The 23,812-nt window shown below is 49.2% G+C and overlaps 1 protein-coding gene across 2 annotated transcripts in view; it reads left to right on the top strand.

Annotated features, from left to right (window-relative positions):
• The window catches only part of pcyt1ba (phosphate cytidylyltransferase 1, choline, beta a), a 140,221-nt gene that overhangs the window by 24,523 nt on the left and 91,886 nt on the right, over window positions 1-23,812 (top strand). Inside the window, exon 1 of one of the 2 annotated variants that reach the window (XM_038802239.1) lies at window positions 7,911-8,346. The exons of the other annotated variant lie outside the window; for it this stretch is intronic. Coding sequence (XP_038658167.1) covers window positions 8,230-8,346 — 117 coding nt within the window. The 5' untranslated portion in view covers window positions 7,911-8,229. Of the gene's footprint in view, window positions 1-7,910; window positions 8,347-23,812 lie in introns of those variants that run through there. 2 annotated transcript variants of the gene reach the window in all.

Here is a 23,812-nt window from a genome sequence, read left to right as displayed (position 1 = left end):
ACAAGTCAGGAGTGTGATGGAATACACACCCCTTGCCTGGATGAATACGTTTTCAACACTCCGGAGGTTCAACACCATCCAAGACAAAGCAGCCTGCTTGATTAGCACCCTATCCATCACCAACATCACTCACTCCATCACTGATGCACAGTGGCATTAATGTGAACCATCTACAAGATGTACTGCAGCAACTCACTAAGGTTCCTTTGACAGCATCTTCCAAACCTTTGAATTCTGCCATCTAGAAGGACAAGGGCAGCAGATGCATGAGAACACCACCACCTGAAAGTTCCCCTCCAAGCAACACACCAGCTTGACTTGGAAATATCTTGTTTCTTCACTGCCATTGGGTCAAATTCCTAGAATTTCCTCCCTAACTATCGCAGTTCAAGAAGATGACTCAACACCATCCTCTCAAGGGCAATTTAGGGATGGACAACAACTGCCCTCCTTTCTAGCAATGCCCATATGCTTGAATGAATTAAAAAAACAGCAACCTCCCATTCTCAATAATGGAAGAACTCAGCGGGTATGGGTAAATGACAAGATGAAAGTCTTCACAAATATCTTCAGCTAAAATTGTCAAGTGACTATGCCTCCTGAAATCCTCATCATTACAATTTCATTCTTCAGCCAATTCGATTTACTCAACAAATAGCTAAAGGCATTGATACAACAAACGCTATGGATCCCGACTGAAGTGTTGAAAACCTATACTTGAGAATTAGTTGTGTTCTGAATTTGATGCTGAATTAGCATTCCTTCAGGGGCCCATCTCATTTTAGTCATGGTCCAGACATAGCCACAAGGGCTTGAATTCCAGAGGTCACATAAGATGATTGCTCTTGGCGCCAACACACATTTGAGTAAATGTGGCACCTGGGAACCGAATGAAATTTTAGTCAATGGGATTAAGGAAAACTCCACTAAGTCAGATCATATTTAGTACGAGGAAAGATATTTGTGAGTTTTGGAGGCCAATCACGTCAACCCTGGGATCACTGCACATGTTCTTAAACAATGTCTGAGACCCAACTATCTTCTGGTACGACATCATTAGCTTTTCCTCCATCGGATGGTCAAATGCAGATGTATTTCCTGATGATTGTTCTGTTTTCAGCTCTATTCGTTATGCCTCAGATAATGAAGTACTGCATTCCCCCAAGTAGCAAGGGCTGTTAAGTGCCAAGTTAGATTTGTATCACACAAGTGTCACAAGGATGAGCCTAACCACCTCAGCTTGACATTCAGCGGACTTTCCATCACCAGGTCCACTACTATCAATATCCAACTTGCCAAAGCCTCCCTGACATCTATAAGGCACAAGTCATGAGGGTGATAGAATGTCACTTTCCTGAATGGCTACAACTACAATAAAACTCAAAAAGCTTCCAACTATCCAGAACAAAGCACTTCATCCACAAGCAAAAATGTGTTTGATGTGACAGCTATAGGGATAAGTGGAGCAGGTGCATGGATATACTATCAGCTCCAGATTTCCTCCAAGTAATCCTCTATCCATCGCTTATTCCTTCACTGTCACTGTCTCAAAATCTTCGAGCTCTCTAACTAACAAAATTGATGGTCACCTTCACAGGGTTCAAGAAGAAGGGTGATCACCAGCTTCTTAGGTGACTTGGGATGGGCAATAATTTTAAAAAAGTATGTTTATTAAAAAAATTCATATTAAACAAAACCACCCAAAACAACGAATCAAAAATACACACTAGAAGAAAGAGACAAAAAATCAAAAACACGTGCATGGTAGGTTGTTGCATGAGGTTAAATCTCATGGGATCCAGGGTGAGGTAGCCAATTGGATACAAAATTGGTTTGACGACAGAAGACAAAGGGTGGTTTTAGAGGGTTGTTTTTCAAACTGGAGGCCTGTGACCAGCGGTGTGCCTCAGGGATCAGTGCTGGGTCCACTGTTATTTGTTATTTATATTAATGATTTGGATGAGAATTTAGGAGGCACGGTTAGTACGTTTGCAGATGACACCAAGATTTGTGGCATAGTGGACAGTGAAGAAGGTTATCTAGGATTGCAACAGGATCAATTGGGCCAGATGACTGATGAATGGCAAATGGAGTTTAATTTGAATAAATGTTAGGTGTTGCATTTTGATAGATCAAATTGGGGCAGGACCTACCCAGTGAATGGTAGGGAGTTGGGAAGAGTTATAGAACAAAGAGATCCATGGGTACAGGTTCATAGCCCCTTGAAGATGGAGTTGCAGATGGACAGGGTGGTGAAGAAGGCATTCGGCATGCTTGGTTTCATTGGTCAGAACATTGAATACAGGAGTTGGGACATCTTGTTGAAGTTGGGCCACACTTGGAATACTGTGTACAATTCTGGTCGCCCTATTATAGTAAGGATATTATTAAACATGAAAGGGTGCAGAAAAGATTTACAAGAATGCTACCAGGACTTGATGGTTTGAGTTATAAGGAGGGGCTGGATAGAATGGGATTTTTATCCCTGGAGCATAGGAGGCTGAGGGGTGATCTTATAGAGGTCTATAAAATAATGAGGGGCATGGATATGGTAGATGTTCAAAATCTTTTCCCAAAGGTAGTAAAGTCCAAAACTAGAGGGCATAATTTTAAGGTGAAAGGAAAGAGATACAAAAAGGTCCAGAAGGGCAATTGTTTAACACAGAGGGTGGTGAGTGCCTGGAACAAGCTGGCAGAGGCAGTAGTAGAGGCGGGTACAATTTTGTCTTTTAAAAAGCATATAGACAGTTATATGGGAAAACTGGGTAAAGAAGGTTATGGGCCAAATGCAGGCAATTGGGACAAGCTTATTGGTAAAAACTAGGCAGCACGGACAAGTTGGGCCGAAGGGCATGTTTCCATGCTGTACACCTCTATGATTCTATGACTCTGTGACATATTAACTTTAACACAAAACTAAATTAAACCCTAACAGCTACCGGTGACTAACTCCTTAAAAAAGGAAATGAATGGCAGCCATCTTAGGTAGAACCGCTCCATCAACCCTCTGATGGTGTACTAAACCTTCTCCAAAATCTGGAGAAGGCATGAGGTCACCCAACCAAGCTGAGGCACTGGGCAGAGTAGGAGACCTCCACCCAAGCTGAACTCGGTTCCGGGCTATCAACGAGGCAAAGGCGAGGACATCCACCTTCATGTCCAACTGAAGCACTGGCGACTCCAGCAACTCAAATATAGCCACCGGCGACATGGATCCAAATCCTCACGGGGTATCTCTGAAATGGTGATAAAGAAAGAGGCCCAGAATCTTACTAACTTGGGACAGGACCAGAATATATGAATGTGGTTAGCTGGCCCCTAAGAGCAGTGCTCACACTTATCCTCAAGCCAGAAGACGTAGCCGCTCATTCTCACTTTAATCAGATACGTCCTATGCAACACCTTGAATTGAATCAAACTTAGCCGAGTACATGAAGGCTTGGAGTTGACCCTGTGAAGGGCCTCACTCCACACCTCACCATCCAGAATGGTACCAATTCACCCTCCCATTTCATCCTCACCTTGCTCAATAGAGCAGAATCCATTGAAAGGACAGCGCCATATATCTCCGAAATAGTGGGATGGGCAATAAATACAGTCTGGCTAGCAATGGCACATACTGAGAATTATGAACCAACGTGACAGTCTGGTATGGAAACAAGAGTGTGAAATACAAATGTAAGCTGGCCTGAATTGTCAACACTTCAGGTAAAATCATTGATGGAGGCAGACCCAGCGCATCACCTGATAGCACTGTTGATGACCGCTTCCATCACTTTACCGATGATTGAGACGAGACTGATAGGGCGGTAATTGTCGGGTTGGATTTGTCATGCTTTTTGAGTACAGGACATATTTTCCACATTGTCAGGAAGTTGCCAGCGTTGTAGCTGTACTTGAACAGCTTGCCTAGTGGTGCAGCACGTCTGGAGCACATGTTTTCAGTACAATTCCTGAAATTTGTCAGGGCCCATAGCCTTTGCAGTATCCAGTGCCTTTAGCTGTTTCTTTATATCGCGTGGGGTAAATGGAATTGGCTGAAGAATGGCATGTGTGATGCTGGGAACCTCTGGAGGAGGCTGAGACGGATCATCCACTTGGCACTTCTGGCTGAAAGTTATTGTGAATACTTCAGTCTTGTCTTTTGCACAGATGTGGTGGGCTCCTCCAGCATTAAAGATGGGGATATTTATGGAGCCTCCTTCTCCAGTGGGTTGTTTATTTTTCCACCATCATTCATGGCTGGATATGGTAGGGTGGAGAGCTTAGATCTTATCTGGTGGTTGTCAGATTGCTTCGCTCTGTCTATTACATGCTGCTTATTTTATTTAGCATTCAAGTAGTCCTGTGTTGTAGCTTCACCAGATTCACACCTAACTTTTTGATATTCTAGGTGTTGCTCCGAGTATGCCCTCCTGCATTCTTCATTGAATCAAGTTTGATCCTCTGGCTTGGTGGTAATGGTGGAGTGGGAGATATGCCAGGCCATGAGGTTGCAGATTGTGGTTGAGTGCAATTTTGCTGCTGCTGATGGTTCACAGCGCCTCATGGATTCCCAGTCTTGAGTTGCTAGATCTGTTTAAAATCTATCCTCTTTAGCACGATGGTAGTGCCACGCAACATGATGGAGGGTATCCTCAATGTGAAGACCGGACTTTGTCTCCACATAGACTGTGCGGTGGTCACTTCTACCGATACTGTCATGGACAGATGCATTTGTGCAATCACTCCTGGAGTGAATCGATCTTTCCGCACAGTCTTAAGAATAAAAAAGAAGTTAGGGTTCTGGTCCAGTATTTTAGCCACTGTTGGGATCTGACCAGGCGCCTGTAACAAATATATTCAATGGCTGATCCTTCACAACTCATTGGGGTAGAGAATTCAAGATTCACCACCCTCTGAGTAAAGAAATTTCTCCTCATGGTTTACCTCTTATTGTGAGTCTGTGTCCCGTGGTTTTAGACCAACTCCTCCTCTCAGCCAAGGGACATCCTTCCTACATCGTTTACCCTGCCGAGCCCTATAAGAATAATTGCTTCAATGCAATCACCTCTCATTTTTCTAAACTCTAGAGAAGACAGGCCCAGTCTCTTGAATCTTTCCTCCTCGGACAATATCACCATTCCAGGAGCAGTCTGGTGAACCTTTGTTGCACTCCCTCTATGGCAAATATATGCTTCCTTAGGTAAGGATACCTAAACTGTACACATTACTCCAGGTGCAGTCACATCAAAGCTTTATACAATTGCAGCAAGGTATCTTTACTGTTGTACTCAGATCCTCTTGCAACAAAGGCCAACATATTATTTGCTGTCCTCATTGCTTGCTGTACCTGCATGTTAACTTTCAAGGACTATGAACACCCAACTCCCTTTGGACATTTCCCAATCTCTCACCATTTAAGAAATACTCTGCATTTCTCTTATTCTTACCAAAGTGGATAACTTTTCATTTTTTACACATCATAATCCATCTGCCATGTTCTTGACAACTTGTTTAGCCTGTCTGAAACACCTTGAAGCCTCATTGCATCCTCTTCACACTCACATTCCCATCTAGCTTTGTGTCATCTACAAACTTGAAAAAAATTGTATTTGGCCCCCACATCCAAATCATTGATATAGATTGTGAATAGCTGGGGCCCAAGCACTGGTCCTTGCGGTACCCCACTAATCACAGCCTGCCAACCTGAGAATGACATGTTTATTCCTACTCTGTTTCTTGTCCAAAAAAAAATTTTCATTCCATGTGCTCTAACGTTTCCTACTAATCTCTTGTGAGGGACCTTATCAAAGGCCGTCTGAAAATCCAATTGATTTGCATTGAAGCAATTATTCTTATAGGGCTCGACAGGGTAAACGATGTAGGAAGGATGTTCCCTTGGCTGAGGGGAGGAGTTGGTCTAAAACTACGGGTCACAGACTCACAATAAGAGGTAAGCCATTTGGACTGAGATGAGGAGAAACTTCTTTACTCAGAGGGTGGTGAATCTTGAATTCTCTACCCCAATGAGTTATGAAGGCTCAGCCATTGAATATATTTGTTACAGGCGCCTGGTCAGATCCCAGCAGTGGCTACAATACTGGACCAGAACCCTAACTTAAAAAAAATTCTTAATACTATGCGGAAAGATTGATTCACTCCAGGAATGATTGTATAAAAAATAATGCTTGGTTATTTTTACAAACAAGACGTTATTGAAACAAAAAAAGACAATATTTAAACTTATAAACTTCAAACCTAACAAGAACAGCTTACATGTATCTTGTAACCCCAACACACGATTTCCTATTAAACAGCACATAAAATGAACACACAGCTCTCAACTCTACTTACACAGACAGACAAGAATGATACTTGCATTTACAGAACCTGGGCCGGATTCTCCGCCCCGCCGTGCGACATTTCTGCCCCGACCCGCCGACGGGATTCTCCATTATGCCAGCCGGTCAATGGGGTTTCCCATTGTGGGGAAGCCCCACGGCATCGCGAAACCCCCGGGCGCCGGAAAAATGGAGAATCATGGCGGCTGAGAATCCCGGCCCATGTTCCTGCTGTTAGTGCAGCTCCTTCAGACCCCTTTCTGAAAGCCTGTGTCTGTGGTGGCTTTTCATGACTTCTCCTGGTGGCTGTCCAAATCCTTCCACCTCCATCTGTTCGAAAAGGATTCTTTTTTTCAGCCCCTCAAACAATGGTTGTGTCCTGGGATGTCCAGCCTTGAACTCGTCATCGTCATCTGGGCTTTTGATTGCCCATTCTTGTTTGCGCTAAAGAACAGGGCCATGCTATGAATATGTAATTAACCTCCAATTTATGAACAAAAGATACCATCAGATTTTGTAATGGGCTAATGGCTGGTCAGATCAGAGTGTCCTGGGGGACAATGGATCTTGAGTGAATTACCCCGGTTGAACAGGGGTATCCTGTTTATTCCCATTAATAAGTTCAAGTCTGAATGGGACAATATAACTCAGGCTAGGTGTGGGCGTATACCTCTGACTCAATGCTAGCACTTTTACCCTCAGTCTGTTAACCCCTAAATTGGCCACTACACCTTTGATCCAATTTCCTAACATTTCTCTGTCGTAACAACATTCAAGATGATAGATAGAGATTCCTAGATATTCAATGTGTCAAGGGACGTGGGGATGGTGAAAATGTTGTTGGGGCAAATTATCAGCCATGACTTATTCTACTTGAATGATGGAGCAGTCTTGAGGGGCTCAATGGTCCACTATTCCTATTTCCTATGTTCCTTAAATGTGTTACAATTTAATTATGCATGAAAGTGCAAAGCAAATTAAAAAATAATCTTAAAGTGCAGTGTACATAGTGAGTTTATTTGTATTATTTAGTGGAAACAGCTAATATTTGCAAGTAACAGTGTCAGTGATTTGCATCGAACATTAGTTGGGCGGGTGAGTGGGAGGGTTGGGGGGTGGGGGGCTGTGTATATTAAGGATGACTATGGGTAATCCCTGATTCCTTTTTGTCATTTGTTTATTTAAACATGCGGGCTGATGTTTGGGGTTTGGTGGGAGGATCGTTGATATTGTCATGGGGATTGACATATCTGTTGCTGATTATAGTTTATTGTTGGTGGGTGTAAATTCGGGAGAAAATGTGAAAAAGGAGGAGAATAAAAATATTTTTTAAAAAGATGCAATTGCTGTTTAAGCAGATCCACTGTAGCATCCCTCAGCAATAGTGAGAGTGAGACTAATGTGGTCGACAGTCTATTAACCCCCCCCCCCATAATTTGTTTGCTGATCTCAGTTTTCAGATCTGGAGAAATAATTATGGGAAATCGAGAAATCGGTTTCCCTGCAAATGTATTTTGATTCCCCCCCCCCCCCCCCCCCCCCATCTGTCTCCCCTCTTGGCTCAGGCTAAAGCCGTCACTGTCTCTCGCTCAGCTCCAGAATTATGTGCCTTGCTTTTACTCTCATCTCACGGTGGAAACAGCCAACCAGTGCACATTATGTAAATGAATGTGCTTAGTGAGGTAGTAACAAACCGACTGAATGGTTGTTATAGCGACAGCTGAAGGCCCTGCCTTGTAGCTTATATGAGGGAATAATGTTCATGTTTCCCCGGGGGTGTGAGAACTAAAATTGAAATAGCACGGAGGTGGGGAAGGGTGGCGGCGGGGGGTGGGAGAGGGAGAATTGACGGACAATAAAGTGATCGGTGGAGTTAGGTTGTGAAGACAGCAGCTTTTCCTCGGTCATGCCAGTTCTTAAATTTGATGCTGAGTCACTAGAAGGTATCCCAAAATCCTCCTGTTATAAGCTTCCATCAAAGACTATGGAGGAAATAGAACACACCTGCCCTCAGCCACGTACGGTGAGTCAAATAATGGATATCTGTGATGTATGTATTTGGGAGTTAAGTACGGCGATGGCATTTAGCTTCATCAGGGTAAAGGGAACAGAACAACATGATCCTCTGAGTAGTTTTAAAACAATGCCTCAGTTAGCTGTGCCTCTTATTGTGTGTTTACACTGGCCAGTAAACTAGACAGCTTCATTGTTTTCATTCCCAATTATTCTGGGAGACAGGATTCACAGCCACTCCTACAGCTGTGAAGGAGAGAAACAAGGGGATGCTTAGAGATTTAAAAATACAAATGTCTGCGATTTATTGAAATGCTCCCTTACCCACTTTAGTAATTAATTCCCCTTTCATTACAAATTTCAGTGGATATTTTATTGTGGTGCAAATCACAACAAATGTACAATAACAGTTCAATAATTCCTAGTATGCTGCTGCGAAATTGAAACTGTATCATATGGACTAAAAATGCTGCCATCAGATTGAAAGTGTTAATAAAAATAAGCTACAAGAGTTCAATGATCTATTCAAAACTGAAACCATTGGGAGGCCAACAGATCATGCACAGAATTAGTCATTTGCACATAAAATAGCAGTCACAGCAAATGGCAGGATTCATTTTGTGTCTTTAGTTGCTGCACAATGCTTTGAGCTTTGATGATTGAACAAGGCTATGGGAGTTTGCTGAAACAAGAAAAGAGGTATCTGTTGATTTAAGCGTAATAAACTGGTGTGGTCGGTCACCTGGTAGCTGCAGCCAATTACAACTCAGAGGCCGCGAAATTTGATAATCCGCAGAAATGGGGGTTAGGATCATGATGCACGTTTAACTTGTCCTCATTGTTTCTGATGCAGGCACTACTCAAACTTGCTTACTTCAATGATTGTAGTGTGCATCCAGCACACCTGTGGCTGCGTGCCTGAGCGGGGATGGGGTGGGGGGTGCAATATCGTGAGAGGCTGGCACATCGAGTTAAAATTAACCTCCGCTACTTAAAGGGTGTGGTGAATGTATTATGGCAGCCATTCACCACTGTATTACATTGTACTATCTTGTTGTCCTTGTGGGCTCCATCTATGGAACATTGTATTGTATTACACCGCATTGTATCCTGTTGGTGCGCTTGTGGGCTCTGCCCCTGGCTCCGCCCCCTCGGGGGAGGTATGTAGAGCTGCTACCCTGCTGGCGGTTCTCAGTGCAGAGCAGTCGCAGGCAGGCACAGTTTTAGCTGATTAAAGCCACAGTTCACTTCAACTCTCCGTCTCGTGTGAATTGATGGTCGCATCAATTTAATCAGCTACAACATCGCAATGGAAGCAGCCCTCAAATCTGACCAACTGGAACCGACTGAAGCCAAAGGTATTTTTTTCGCACTGGCTCTGATGTTTCGAGGCCTACCTCGCCGCCTCCTCCTCGCCCTCCATCACCGACGAACAGAAGCTGAGCCCCCTCCACACAACGAGTGAGCCATCGGACCACTGTGCAAATCGAGGAAGCGACCACATACGCAGACGCGGTCGCTATCCTGAAACGGCAATACGTGAGGCTGGTGAACAAGGTGTTCGTGTGGCATGTCCTCACCACTCGCCGCCAACACCCTGGGGAATCGCTGGAGGAGTACCTATGCGACCTAAAAGTACTCGCACGCAGCTGCAACTACAAGGCCGTCACGGCCTCACAACACATGGAACTCACCATCCGGGACATCTATGTGGCTGGAGTCCGGTCCAACTATGTCAGACAGTGCCTGCTCGAGAAAGGCGCCCTCGACCGAGAAGAGACGGTAAAACTAGCCACCTCCTTAGAAGTAGCGTTTCAGAGCCTCAACACTTTCCCCTCCGACCACGCGATTCGCTCGTGGACCCCTGACCAGAGAGTAACCCCAGGCCTGTGCCGCGGGGCTGCCCGCCCAACCCGGGGGACTGCCCTGTTGCTTCTGCGGCCAGAACCAGCACCCCAGGCAGCATTGCCCGGCTTGGAACGCGAACTGTAGCAACTGTGGCAAGAAAGGACACTTTGACAAAGTTTGCCTGGCCAGATCCAAGTCCTCCAAATCACAGGCCCAACTCTCAGACTCACAGGCCCGCAGACCCCGCAGCGTGGCTGCGTGCCTGCCGGCTCCGCCCCCTTTGGACGCGTCACCCGCCTCGTGTTCTCCGTGGGGGCAGCCATCTTCGACTCTACACAACACGTGCGACTCACGGGGGCCGCCATCTCTACCATCATCTCCCACGCGGCCCGCCATGTGCGACTCATGGGGGCTGCCATCTTGGCTGCCATCTTCACGCCGCCCGACATGTGCGACCTAGGGGGGCCGCCATCTTCAACGCCGCCGGACACGTACGACCGACGGGTGCAGCCATCTTGGGACCATCCCACTACCTATGACCACGCCCGCTATCCGCAACGCGGCGCGGTCACCTTCGACCAGTCACGCCCAAAGAACCTCAGGAACTCCATGATGACAGTCCGGGTCAATGGGCACAAAACGCCCTGCCTGTTTGACTCCGGGTGCACAGAGAGCTTCGTGAATCCAGACACGGTAAGGTGCTGTTCTCTCCAAATCTCCCCGCATTTCAAACAATCTCCCTCGCTTCTGGATTGCACTCAGTGCAGATCCGGGGATACACTGTCGCGAACCTCACGATACAGGGCGTCGAATACGCAAACTTTAAACTATATGTACTCCCCGATCTCTGCGCTCCTCTTCTGTTGGGACTGGACTTCCAGTGCAACCACAGGAGCCTGACCCTAAAGTTCGGCGGGTCCCTACTTCCTCTCACCGTATGTAGCCTCGCGACCCTGAAGGTCGACCCTTCCCCCGCTCTTCGCGAATCTCACCGCCGACTATAAACCCGTCGCCACCAGGAGTAGGCGGTACAGTATCCAGGACAGGACTTTTATCGAGTCCGAGGTCCAGCGGCTCTTGCGGGAAGGGATTATCGAGGCCAGTAATAGCCCCTGGAGAGCCCAGGTGGTGGTTGTCAGGACCGGGGAAAAGAACCGGATGGTTGTAGATTACAGCCAAACCATAAACCGGTACACGGACCTCAATGCGTAACCCCTCCCCCGGATAGCGGACATGTTGAATCAGATCGCACACTACCGGGTGTTCTACACGGTGGATCTGAAATCCGCATACCACCAGCTCCCAATCTGCCCAGAGGACCGCCACTATACGGCCTTTGAGGCAGACGGCCGCCTCTTCCACTTCCTCCGGGTCACCATCGCCGTCACCAACAGGGTCTCAGTCTTCCAAAGAACGATGGACTGAATAGTGGACCAGTATGGGCTGCGGGCCACATTTCCGTACTTGGACAACGTCACCATCTGCGGCCGTGACCAGCAGGACCACTACGCCAACCTTCAGAAGTTTCTGCAAACCACCCAAGCCCTCAACCTCACTTATAACAAGGAGAAATGTGCTTTCTGCACAACCAGACTAGCCATTCTCGGCTACGTCGTGGAAAACGGAGTACTAGGGCCCGACCCAGACCTGCAACTTCCCCTTCCCCACTGTCCCAAGGCCCTGAAAAGATGCCTTGGGTTCTTTTCCTATTATGCCCAGTGGGTCCCCAACTATGCGGACAAAGCCCGCCCACTGATCAAAGCTACCATCTTCCCACTGGCAGCTGAGGCCCGCCAGGCCACCTTCCAGGTGGAGAGCGACGCCTCAGAGGTTCCCTTCGCCGCCACCCTTAACCAGGCAGGCAGGCCCGTAGTCTTTTTCTCCCGTACCCTTAATGCCTCCGAGATTCAACACTCCTCAGTCGAAAAAGAAGCTCAAGCCATCATGGAAACCGTGCGGCACTGGAGGCACTACCTCGCTGGTAGGAGGTTTACCCTCGTCACCGACCAATGGTCGGTAGCCTTCATGTTCGACAATACACAGCGGGGCAAGAGCAAGAACGATAAAATCTTGAGGTGGAGGATCGATCTCTCCATCTATAATTACAATATCGTGTACCGTCCTGGGAAGCTCACTGAGTCCCCAGATGCCCTGTCCCGCGGCACATGCGCCAGCGCGTAAGATGATTGACTCCGGGCCATCCACAACGACCTCTGCCACCCGGGGGTCACCCGGCTTCTCCACTACATCAAGGCCCACAACCTGCCCTACTCCACCGAGGAGGTCAGGGCCATGACCAGGGACTGCCAAATATGCGCGGAGTGTAAGCCGCAATTCTATCGACCGGATAAGGCCCGCCTGGTGAAGGCATCCCGGGCCTTCGAGCGCCTCAGAGCTCAGGCGATCCCCTCTACCAACCACAACACGTAGTTCTCCCACTTCCCCTTTGCAATCCCTTGCCTCGACATGACCGCGGCCACCGTCATTAAGGCCCTACATAGTATCTTCACCTTGTTCAGTTCCCCCACTTACATCCACAGTGACCGGGGCACCTCGTTTATGAGCGACAAACTGCGTCAGTACCTGCTCGGTAAGGGCATCGCCTCGAGCAGGACTACCAGTTACAACCCCCGGGGAAACGGACAGGTGGAGAGGGAGAACGCAACGGTATGGAAGGCCGTCCTCCTGGCCCTGCGGTCTAGGAATCTCCCAGTTTCCCACTGGCAGGAGGTCCTCCCCGATGCGCTCCACTCCATTAGGTCCCTACTTTGCACAGCCACAAACGAGACCGCTCATGCCCGCCTATTTGTTTTCCCTAGGAAATCCACCTCCGGGGTCTCGATTCCAGCCTGGCTGACGACACCGGGGCCCGTATTCCTCCGGAAACACGTGAGGAGCCATAAGTCTAACCCCCTGGTCGAGAGGGTCCAGCTCCTTCACGCCAACCCCCCAATATGCATACGTGGCGCGCCCCGACGGCCGACACGATACAGTCTCCCTCCGGGACCTGGCACCCGCAGGATCCCCTACGACCATCACCTACTCCACATCCTACTGTGAACAGCGCCCCAGCCCCTATATGGCCTCCACACCCCCTCCTATACCCCATCCCCCCATCGCCGACTTACAGGGATGAAGCTCCAGAAGACACGCTCCCGGAGTCCACACCCGTGCCCGCATCGATGAGTTCAACACTGTGCCCGCACCGACAAGTTAAACACCCGTGCCCGCAGCGAAACCAGAGCTCAGGCGATCGCAGTGCACAATCAGGGCGCAGGACAGACTCAACCTGTGAGCCCCCTCATCCCTGCTGGACTTCAATTTTTTAACAGGGGGTGAATGTGGTGAATGTATTATGGAAGCCATTCACCACTGTATTACATTGTACTATTTTGTTGCCCTTGTGGGATCCACCATTGTATTGTATTACACCGCTTGTATCATTGGTGCCCTGTGGGCTCCGCCCCTGGTTCCGCCCCCTTGTGGGGAGGTATATAGAGCTGCTGCCCTGTAGGTGGCTATCAGTGCAGAGCAGTCGCAGGCAGGCACAGTTCTAGCTGATTAAAGCCACAGTTCACTTCAACTCTCCGTCTCGTGTGACTTGGTGGTCGCATCAAAGGGGAGGTGTGCTGAGGCTGGTGTAGCTCTTGGAAATAATTCTACAATTGATACTGACCTGGAAAAGACACAAGAATGGTATATCATGGCACAGAGTGGGCTGCTAGATTTTCCAACACTGCACTGCAGACCTTGGTGAAGGACGTGGAGAGCAGGAGAGATGGGATCAGAATGTCCCCAGACAAACATTGTGAAAGAAGTGTGACTAGATATATATGGAGATCAAAGCTACGGGTCTAGCCAGGGCCTGGAGGCTGTGTTGCAAAATGTTGAATGACCTCACATGTGTGGTCAAGGTCAGTGAATGTATCTTTGAATGCCATATCCTACATACTGCATCATTGGCCTGACACACAGCGTGATGCAGGATTGCTGAGGGACCAACCCAGAGGAATGGCAGTGGCCCCATGGAGCACAAACCCACTGTTCTCTCTCAGGATTCTTCCTCTCGCCTTTGTCAATCCACCAGTGCCCTTGCAGTTTCTGTGTTGAGTCCAAAACTTTCTAGACCCACGTCTGCTCTACGCCATCCTCCAACATCACCTACAGTCTCCTCCACTGAAGGTTGGCAGCCTCTGACTGGCCATGGTGCAGCCACTAGGCAAGCAGCATGCAGTTAAGCACTAGGACAGGAAAAGGCAGCTGCAAGACAGGCACTAAGGGATTGCACAATTGTTTTTTTTTTAAATAATTTTTATTGAAAAGTTTTGAATTTATACAACAACAACGAACCATAATAAAATACCAAAAATAACAATAATATTAGCAATCATAAACATTCGCCCCACCTCCATGAACAACACAGCATTTTGACAACAACGCAAATTAACACTATATTAGGTTACATAATAGAAACTACAATAAGGAACACCCCCCCTCACAGCCCCCCCTCCACCCCCGGGGTGCTGCTGCTATTGACCAAGATACCTATCTTTGAGCCAGGAAGCCCAGAAAAGGCTGCCATCGTTTATAGAGCCCTTGTATTGATCCTCTCAGGGCAAATTTGAGCCTTTCCAATTTTATAAATCCCGGCATGTCACTGATCCAGGTCTCCACACTTGGGGGCCTTGCATCCTTCCACTGTAGCAAGATCCTTCGTCGGGCTACTAGAGACGCAAAGGCCAGGACACCGGCCTCTTTCGCCTCCTGCACTCCCGGCTCTACCGCAACTCCAAAGATCGCGAGTCCCCACCCTGGTTTGACCCTGGATCCAACCACCCTCGACACCGTCCCCGCCACCCCCTTCCAGAATTCTTCCAGTGCTGGGCATGACCAGAACATATGGGCGTGGTTCGCTGGACTCCCCGAACATCTGGTGCACCTGTCCTCATCCCCAAAGAACCTACTCATCCTAGTCCCGGACATGTGGGCCCGGTGCAGCACCTTAAATTGGACGAGACTGAGCCTCGCACATGAGGAGGAAGAGTTGACTCTGTCCAAGGCATCCGCCCAAGTTCCGTCCTCTATCTGCTCCCCGAGTTCCTCCTCCCATTTAGCCTTCAGCTCCTCCACTGACGACTCCTCCACCTCCTGCATTACCTTATAGATGTCAGACACCTTCCCGTCTCTGACCCACACCCCCTAAAGCACTCTGTCCATCGCCCCCCGCGAGGGCAGCAAAGGAAATTCCTCCACCTGTCGCCTAGCAAACGCCTTTACCTGCAAGTATCTGAACATAATTTATCTTCCAGTTCCCCCAGGCCCGCAAACGTCCCGCCAATAAACAGGTCAATTTACTGATGCCCACCCTCTGCCACCCCCTAAATCCCCCATCCCTGTTCCCTGGGATGAACCGATGATTGCCACCCAGTTGAGCCTCCATCGAGCCCCCCTGTTTCCCCCCGATGCCGTCTCCACTGTCCCCAGATTCTTAGGGTCGCTGCCACCACCGGGCTCGTGGTAAACCTCTTAGGGGAGAGCGGCAACGGCGCCGTTACCATGGCCCCCAGGCTCGTACCTCTACATGACGCCATCTCCATTCTTTTCCATGCCGCCCCTCCCCCCTCCATCACCCATTTACACACCATTGACATATTGGCCGCCCAATAGTACCCCAAAAGGTTGGGCAGCGCCAGCCCGCCTCTATCCCTCCCTCGCTCCAGGAAAACCCTCTTCACTCTCGGAGTCCCATGTGCCCACACAAAGCTCAAAATACTGCTAGTCACTCTCCTAAAGAAGGCCCTGGGGATAAAGATGGGCAGGCAATGAAAGAGGAACAAGAAACTCGGAAGCACCGCCATTTTGACGGACTGCACCCTCCCCGCCAACGACAATGGCAGCATGTCCCACTGCTTGAACTCCTCCTCCATCTGATCTACATGTTTGTGAAGAGTCCCCCAGTCTCTGGCCACCTGCACCCCCAGGTACCTAAAGCTCTCCCCTGCCCGCCTAAGCGGGAGCCTACCAATTCCTTCCTCCTGGTCTTCAGGGTGCACCACAAACACCTCACTCTTGCCTAAATTTAGTTTATAACCTGAAAAGGTCCCAAACTCAGCGAGCAGCACCATCACCCCCGGCATCCCTCCCACCGGGTCCGCCACATACAGTAACAGGTCATCGGCATACAACGACACCCTATGTTCCTCCCCACCTCGCACCAAACCTCTCCACCTCTCTGAATCCCTCAACGCCATCGCCAGCGGCTCGATTGCCAGTGCAAACAACAAGGGGGACAGGGGGCAACCCTGCCTGGTCCCTCGGTAAAGCCGGTTGTACTCCGACCTCCTCCCATTCGTGGCCACGCACGCCATCGGGGCCTCATATAGCAGCCTTACCCATCTAATGAACGCTTCACCAAATCCAAACCTCCCCAACACCTCCCATAGGTACGCCCACTCCACTCTATCGAAGGCCTTCTCCGCATCCAGTGCCACCACTATCTCTGTCTCCCCCTCAATCGGCGGCATCATGATGACATTCAACAATCTCCGCACATTCGTGTTCAGCTGCCTTCCCTTCACAAAACCTGTCTGGTCCTTGTGCACAACCCCTGGCACACAGTCCTCTATCCTGGTGGCCAGGATCTTTGCCAGCACCTTGGCATCTACGTTGAGGAGAGATATGGGCCTGTATGAACCACACTGCTGGGGGTCCTTGTCCCTCTTTGAAATTAACGAGATCAGCGCCCGCGACATCGTCTGGGGCAAAGTCCCCCCTTCCCACACTTCATTGAGTGTCCGCACCAGCAAGGGACCCACTAGGTCCACAAACTTTTTATAAAATTCCACCGGGAACCCATCCGGCCCCGGTGCCTTCCCTGACTGTATCTGCCCGATCCCCTTAACTAGCTCCTCCAGCTCAATCGGCGCACCCAACCCCTCCACCTGCTCCTCCTGCACCTTCGGGAAAGAAAGCCCGTCGAGGAATCTCTCCATTCCCCTCCTCTCCCCCGTTGGCTCCGACCGGTACAGTTCCCCGTAAAAGTCCTTGAAGACCTCATTCACCTCTACCCCCTTCCGCACCACATTCCCACTCTTGTCTCTCACTCCAGCAATTTCCTTAGCCGCATCCCGCTTGCGGAGCTGATGAGCCAGCATCCTACTCGCCTTTTCACCATGTTCGTACACTGCCCCTTGTGCCTTCCTCCACTGTCCCTCCGCCTTTCTAGTGGTCAGCAAATCAAATTTAGCCTGCAGGCTGCGCCTCTCCCCCAACAGTCCCTCCTCTGGTGCCTCTGCGTACCTCCTATCTACCTCCAGCATCTTTCCCACCAATCTATCCCTCTCACTCCTCTCGGTCGTCTCCCTGTGTGCCCGGATGGATATCAGCTCCCCACGAATCACTGTCTTCATGGCTTCCCAGACGACCCCCACCTGAACCTCCCCCGTATCATTCACCTCGAGGTACCCCTCAATACTTGCCCGGACCCTCCTACACACCTCCTCCTCCGCCAACAACCCCACATCCAACCGCCACAACGGGCGCTGGTCCCGCACCTCCCCCATCTCCAACTCTATCCAATGCGGAGCGTGGTCGGAGATTGCAATGGCCGAATACTCGGCCTCCTCCACTCTCGGAATCAGTCCCCTACTCACCATGAAGAAGTCTATCCGAGAGTAGACCCTATGTACGTGGGAGAAGAAAGAGTACTCACGTGACCTCGGCCTCACAAACCTCCATGGATCCACCCCACCCATCTGATCCATAAACCCTCTCAGTACCTTGGCCGCCGCCGGCCTCCTACCCGTCCTAGAGCTGGACCGATCCAGTGAAGGATCCAACACCGTATTAAAGTCCCCCCCCCATGATCAGACCTCCCGCCTCCAGATCCGGGACCCGTCCCAACATACGCCTCATAAAGCCCGCATCGTCCCAATTTGGGGCATACACACTAGCAAGTACCACCTTCTCTCCTTGTAGCCTGCCCCTAACCATAACATACCTACCCCCCTTATCCGCCACCACCTCTGATGCCTCAAACAACACATTTTTCCCCACCAGAATCGCCACTCCCCGGTTCTTCACATCCAACCCAGAGTGGAAAACCTGCCCCACCCATCCCTTCCTCAGACGGACCTGGTCCGCCACCTTCAGCTGGGTCTCCTGAAGCATTGCCACATCTGCCTTTAGCCCCTTCAGATGAGCAAGTACCCTCAACCGCTTCACCGGCTCATTCAATCCTCTCGCATTCCAGGTGACCAACCGTGGGATTGCACAATTGTGATGACATGGTTTGTTTTAGAAATTTGGATTGGAATGTTTATTATGTGTTTATTTTTGCATTGTGATCAAGCAAATACTGTGATAGTGAGTAACTAAGGGATTGCAGATAAATGGGGGATTGGAGTTGTTTTTGTTGGTATTGCTGTTGGATGCATTGATCATGGATAACACTGCCAAAAAGGGGCTGTGTGTTCGCCTCCTTCCTTCTCCTTCTTGTCCTTTTCCTCAGATGGCCGCTGTATAGTTGGTGACAAAGACGGAACCCTCATGGTGAGGTTGTGCAGTGTTGCACCAGACCATCACGCATCATGACACCCACTCCACCTGAGTGGTTCAGGCAGCAGAAAGCTGTGGGCTGCTGGATCACATACATGCGCAGCACAACTTCTATTATATGCATACTGCTCAAGTGTAAGTGGGTTGCACTACAAAATCATGAGCCCTGTCTTCATAGAATCGCCCCTGTCATCTTGTGGCTACTTTTTGGATTGTTTTGATGGCTCAAATGTAGATGGCACAGTGGATTGACACATAATGAAGGCATCATGACTGCTACGAGGATAGCAGGTATTGAACTACATGATACGCAAACTAGCTGAAATCCCTTCTGGTGATGGTATATCTCAGAGTTGACAGGCAGCATCCACAGAACCATGTTGAATACAGTCAATGTCACCTTGTACCACAGGGAATCCTGCAATTATTGTAACGCTCTCAGTTCGTTTCCATTGTTTCTCTCTGGCAATATATTCAGTTATTTTAGAATGCAAATCTTCAATGATCTCAGTGATGCAAAATGGAGGGCAGGCTTGAGATATTGCAAATATCTGCAGCTGGCTGGGAAGCTAGGAGGCCAGAGGCTTAAAGGTTCATGGCTATGGTCTCCTTGACAACCACAGGTAATGCCATCATGCCCTGCCCTGAGGTTGCAGTTGGAGCTGCAGCAGGTATTGGATTTCAGTAAGGATGTTTAGAGTGAAGCAGGGACATCTGACACACTGGGGTAGATTCTCCATTTCCCAAAGCGGGTATCGGGATTTCCGAACAGGCGGAGAATAGAGCGTCGAGGGATAGGTTTGATGCCAGGCGCTAAACCTGTTGCAATGGCTGCCTCAGCGCACTGCTCACCCCACATCGGTAGGAGGATACAAATGCATCAATTTCCATTTGATCAACGGGCTGAAAGCCCAGGTGTCTACCCCCCTCCCCTCACCCGTTGTGCACGACCCCACAGTGGGAAATTCTCCGGGCGGGCTTTGGTGCAAGTTTGGCCAAGTGTGGCTCTGACGCTGTGGATTACGAAGTGAGTCAAGGGGGTCAATCCATAACTGAGGTGCCCTCCAAAGTTGATTGGAAGGCCCCCACTACCCCCATACACAAATAACACCCCTCCCATTGACAAGTAGGGGCATCCTCCCCCGACCACAGGAATAAAAGCTCAACCTCCCCACCCCCGCAGAACGCACACATGAGGGTGACCGGACCCCCCTTGACCCTCCATCAGATCCCCCAATCAGAAACCCCCATCAGAAACCTCAACAGAGAATCCCCCCTCATCAGAGACCCCGTCAGAGACCCTCAACTTTGGCAGCTCCTCATCACATCAAAAGGAGCTAAGTGCTTTCACGTTCTCTTTTTCTCAGTAAAAAGTTCCTTTGGTGTGGTGAGGAAGTGTCAATCATACACATTGTGGTTAGCGTCAAATCAGAATAATTGGGATGCATTCAATTATGATGGGAAAGATAAATTAACAAACCTCCTAAGCAGCTGTTTCTGACCAATCACAGGCTAGTGCAATGCATTGCTATGTGAAATTGGATGGAAGATTTGAATTTCAAAGGCTGTAAAGGGATTTGAAGATCTTTGAAGTGTACTTGGCTTTCGAAGAAGCCTCTGACATCTATAACGGCTGCTGCTTTAAACACTTTTGCCTGAGGCAGCAGATGTTAGGAAAAGGTAAGTGAAAATGCAGTGATATTTCACTCTACTGCCTGGAGTGGTCTTCAACTTGCATACAGGAGTGACTGATGAGAGTCTGATAGAGGTCTCTGATGGACATCTTAATGGGGGAATCTGATGGGGATCTCTGTGGGGAGTTTGATGTGGGGGAGGCTGGGAGAGTTGGTGAGCAGGGTCAGGTCGCCCTCATGCATGCATGCTGTGGGGGTTAGGGGGGAGGTTATCCTGTTAATTCTCTGGTGGGCGAAGAGGATGCCCCTACTTGTCAGCAGGTTGGGGGTAGCAATTGCATTGTACGGGGGCCTGCTGCTGGACCTTGGTATTGGGCCACCCGTTCAAAATGGTGAGCTCTCCTCCATACCTAAATTAGCATGGCAAAGGAGAGAGGCTCGCATACCAGGCCCCGTTCCAGGTTCAAGCGGAGGCCAGGAGTGATTCTCCTTTGACAGGAGCACTTAGGCACCAGGGCAGAGAATCCAGGCCACTGTTTCTACCTGACATTCAGCTCAGCAATTCAGATGGGAATCGCTCCCTGAAAGGTCATCAGATTGAAACAGTGGGCTGAATTTTACCAGCCTTTTGGGGACTGGCTGGAAGGCAGGTTGATCAGTGTGGAAAGTTTCAGAGAGCACCCCCTGCCAACCCCGCCCCTGCCAACCCCCCCCCCCCCACCCCCACACCCCCAGAGTGTAGTTGAGCTATTTAAGTGCTAATTAAGGGCCAGTTCACATTATCACTGACATTCTATCAATGGTGGGTGAGCCCTTAACTGCATGAAGATATGGTCAGGTAAAATGATTCGCCGGCCTTGAGGAACCTCCTATGTCAGCACATTTTGGCCTACGGAGTCCCCTGCCTCCCACCAAACCCTGCAGTGATAATGCCCTCATATCAACGGTGCTATCTGCCAACAAACCCTTTCCTGCTTGACTGGCCTTGGTGTCTCAGAGCCCACTTACTTGATTGGGAGGTCAATGTCATTCCATGGTGTCCTCCTGTTCCAGGTGCACGCACTGCTTCCAGTGGCTCTGCTGGGAATGCTGACCTGCCAACTCTCCAATTCTCTGGCAGCTCCTGGGTTTGGGCGGCTATCCTTAGTAGAGGTAGTAGCCCCAATGTTTTGCTTTTGTATTGCTTCTTGATCACCATTGGTATATTGGGCCTCCTGCTGAGAACACATTTTCTCCCATCTCTACAGGCAGCTTGTCCTGCTCTTTGTTGCCTCTTCCCATTCTCCCTGCCATGCTGTAGTCCAAAGGGATACAAACTATGGCACCCATGTCTGCAAGAAAATGGTTCATGTTGAATTTTGCAGTTAGGACAAATTACTTCAGCTCATGCCGTACGACTCCCTGTAAGATCTTTAAACAACTCTGGAATTTGCTGGGATGGTGTTGGTACAGAATGTGTCTGTTAAAGAAACCTTCATTGTCTTCTGTATGTTAACAGCAAGTTTTATTAACTACTTGAAATTATATATGTTTTGTGTATATATAGTGTGTGCATATATACAGTAACGGAGCTATCTCAATGTCTCGGTCTTAACATGACTCATCACTTCACAGCACTGACTCTCGGTCTGGGTCATGTGTCTAACGTCACTGTGTGGGTGGTTCTATATTCAGCCCCATATAAATACCTATATGTGCCAGACCCTTATACTGTATCTCCTCCCCAAGTCTTTAGCCCATGGAAATGGAGTTACACTTGGTTACTTTGTGTCTTATATTGTTATTAGTCTTATGCATTCATCTTATGATTACTGCCTATATGCTATTCCAGCATTCTCACTACCCAACTTCCCCTCTTCAAGTCTTTGAACTTGAAGGTTCAGGTGGTCTGCAGACTTTATAACCCTTCCATGTCTTGTTTGTTGTTCTGTCAGAGTTGCGAAAGGTTCTGTTGGTTCTGGTCCTTGCTGTTTTTTTGGAGGTTAGGTATGCTTACATTCTTTTCTTCCATTGCTTTATGTTGAAACACTCCTAGTCAGTTTAACCGTTGCATTGATCCATGGTTGCTGTTACTCCCGATCTTTTCTTGTGGGGTGGACCAACATGGTATTTGTCTCTCTGGCACAGCTTTATCTTCTTTCTCTGTGTGAGCTGAATCAAAGCTCTCTGAGGCTGAGGAAAATCATTCCCGTGGTGAGGAAGTGAGAAGGTTTAGAGATATGCTCACTTTTGCTGTTTGTTGCAGATGGTGCCAGGCTCCAGCATCCCTTGTAGCTGTATCATGCTGGCTGGAAGTTGCAGTGTGTGTTCAATGGTTGCTGTGTTGACCAGCTGTGCTATCATTATAGTTGAAGGTAGAGGCTTCTTAGACTGCTTATCATTCACTGGCCATGGCATGAATGGTTGCACATTTAGTGTCTCCCGCTCGTGGTGGTTTTTTCAGACCTTTTCCCTGGTTATCTGGTGGATGAGAGGAGGCAAAAAGTTGCAGGAGAGTTAGTAGAAGAGAGGGACCCACTGATGTATGGAGCTGAGGGCCAGAAGCGGTCGCAAAAGAGGGGAACAGACTGAAAAAGTTGGTGCAGTGTCTGTGACGCACGTGCAGATGGCGGAGGATCAGGGAGCGGCCCTGCCAGCTCAGTGATCAACGGAGCAGCTGGTGGGCTTCCTGAATGGGACGTTCACCCAGCAATGCAAGGAGAATCTGGAGGACCTGGCCCGGGCGATGGATTTGATTAAGACGGTGATCGACCGCGTGGAGACGAGACTGGAGGCCCAGATTCAGATGATCCAGAAGATGGAGGAGGTGGCAGGGAAACATGAGGAGCAGTTCGCCTCGATGGCAGCGGAGATGGGGCTGATGTGGGATCAGCAGAGGAGCGGATCTTAAGGTGGCCCAGGCAGATTAGATGCTGCACCTGGGAGGACAGTGAACTTCAAATATATCAGGACCTGTGTGCAGAGCTGGCCAAGAGGAGAGCGAGTTTCAATAATGCCAAGGCAGCCCTTTTCAAGAAGGGGGTGATGTTTGGGATGTTGTAACCGGGACACCTGTGGATGACTTATGAAGGCCAGGGACGTTGGGACGTTGGAGGAGGTGATGGAATTCATCAGAGACAATGAACTGGCAGGAGAAATGGGCATTGAGTTTTGGTGGAGATGATTTGGCGCTGCGTTTAATTTGTGTTTGGGCCATTGTTAGGCATCAGGTTTGTTTTTGTTCTTTGTTGGAAGATGGGGGGTTAATCTCTTTGATTGGGATGGGGAGGTGTTGTTTTTGTTTGCACTAGCAGGATGATTGAGCAGGAGGAAGGGAATCAGTGTGGCATAGGATGCACCATAGGCAGGGGCTGCCAGGCTAGCTGGGTGGGCTAGTTCACGGACGCGCAGTGGGGGGGGGGGGGGGGGGGGGGGGTGAGCAGAAGGTTAGTGCGGGGA

The sequence above is a fragment of the Scyliorhinus canicula genome, chromosome 7, assembly GCF_902713615.1.
Source record: "Scyliorhinus canicula chromosome 7, sScyCan1.1, whole genome shotgun sequence".
In the NCBI taxonomy this organism is placed as follows: Eukaryota; Metazoa; Chordata; class Chondrichthyes; order Carcharhiniformes; family Scyliorhinidae; genus Scyliorhinus; species Scyliorhinus canicula.
Note: the sequence above shows the minus strand (reverse complement) of the source record. Positions and strands in the feature narration are given on the sequence as shown.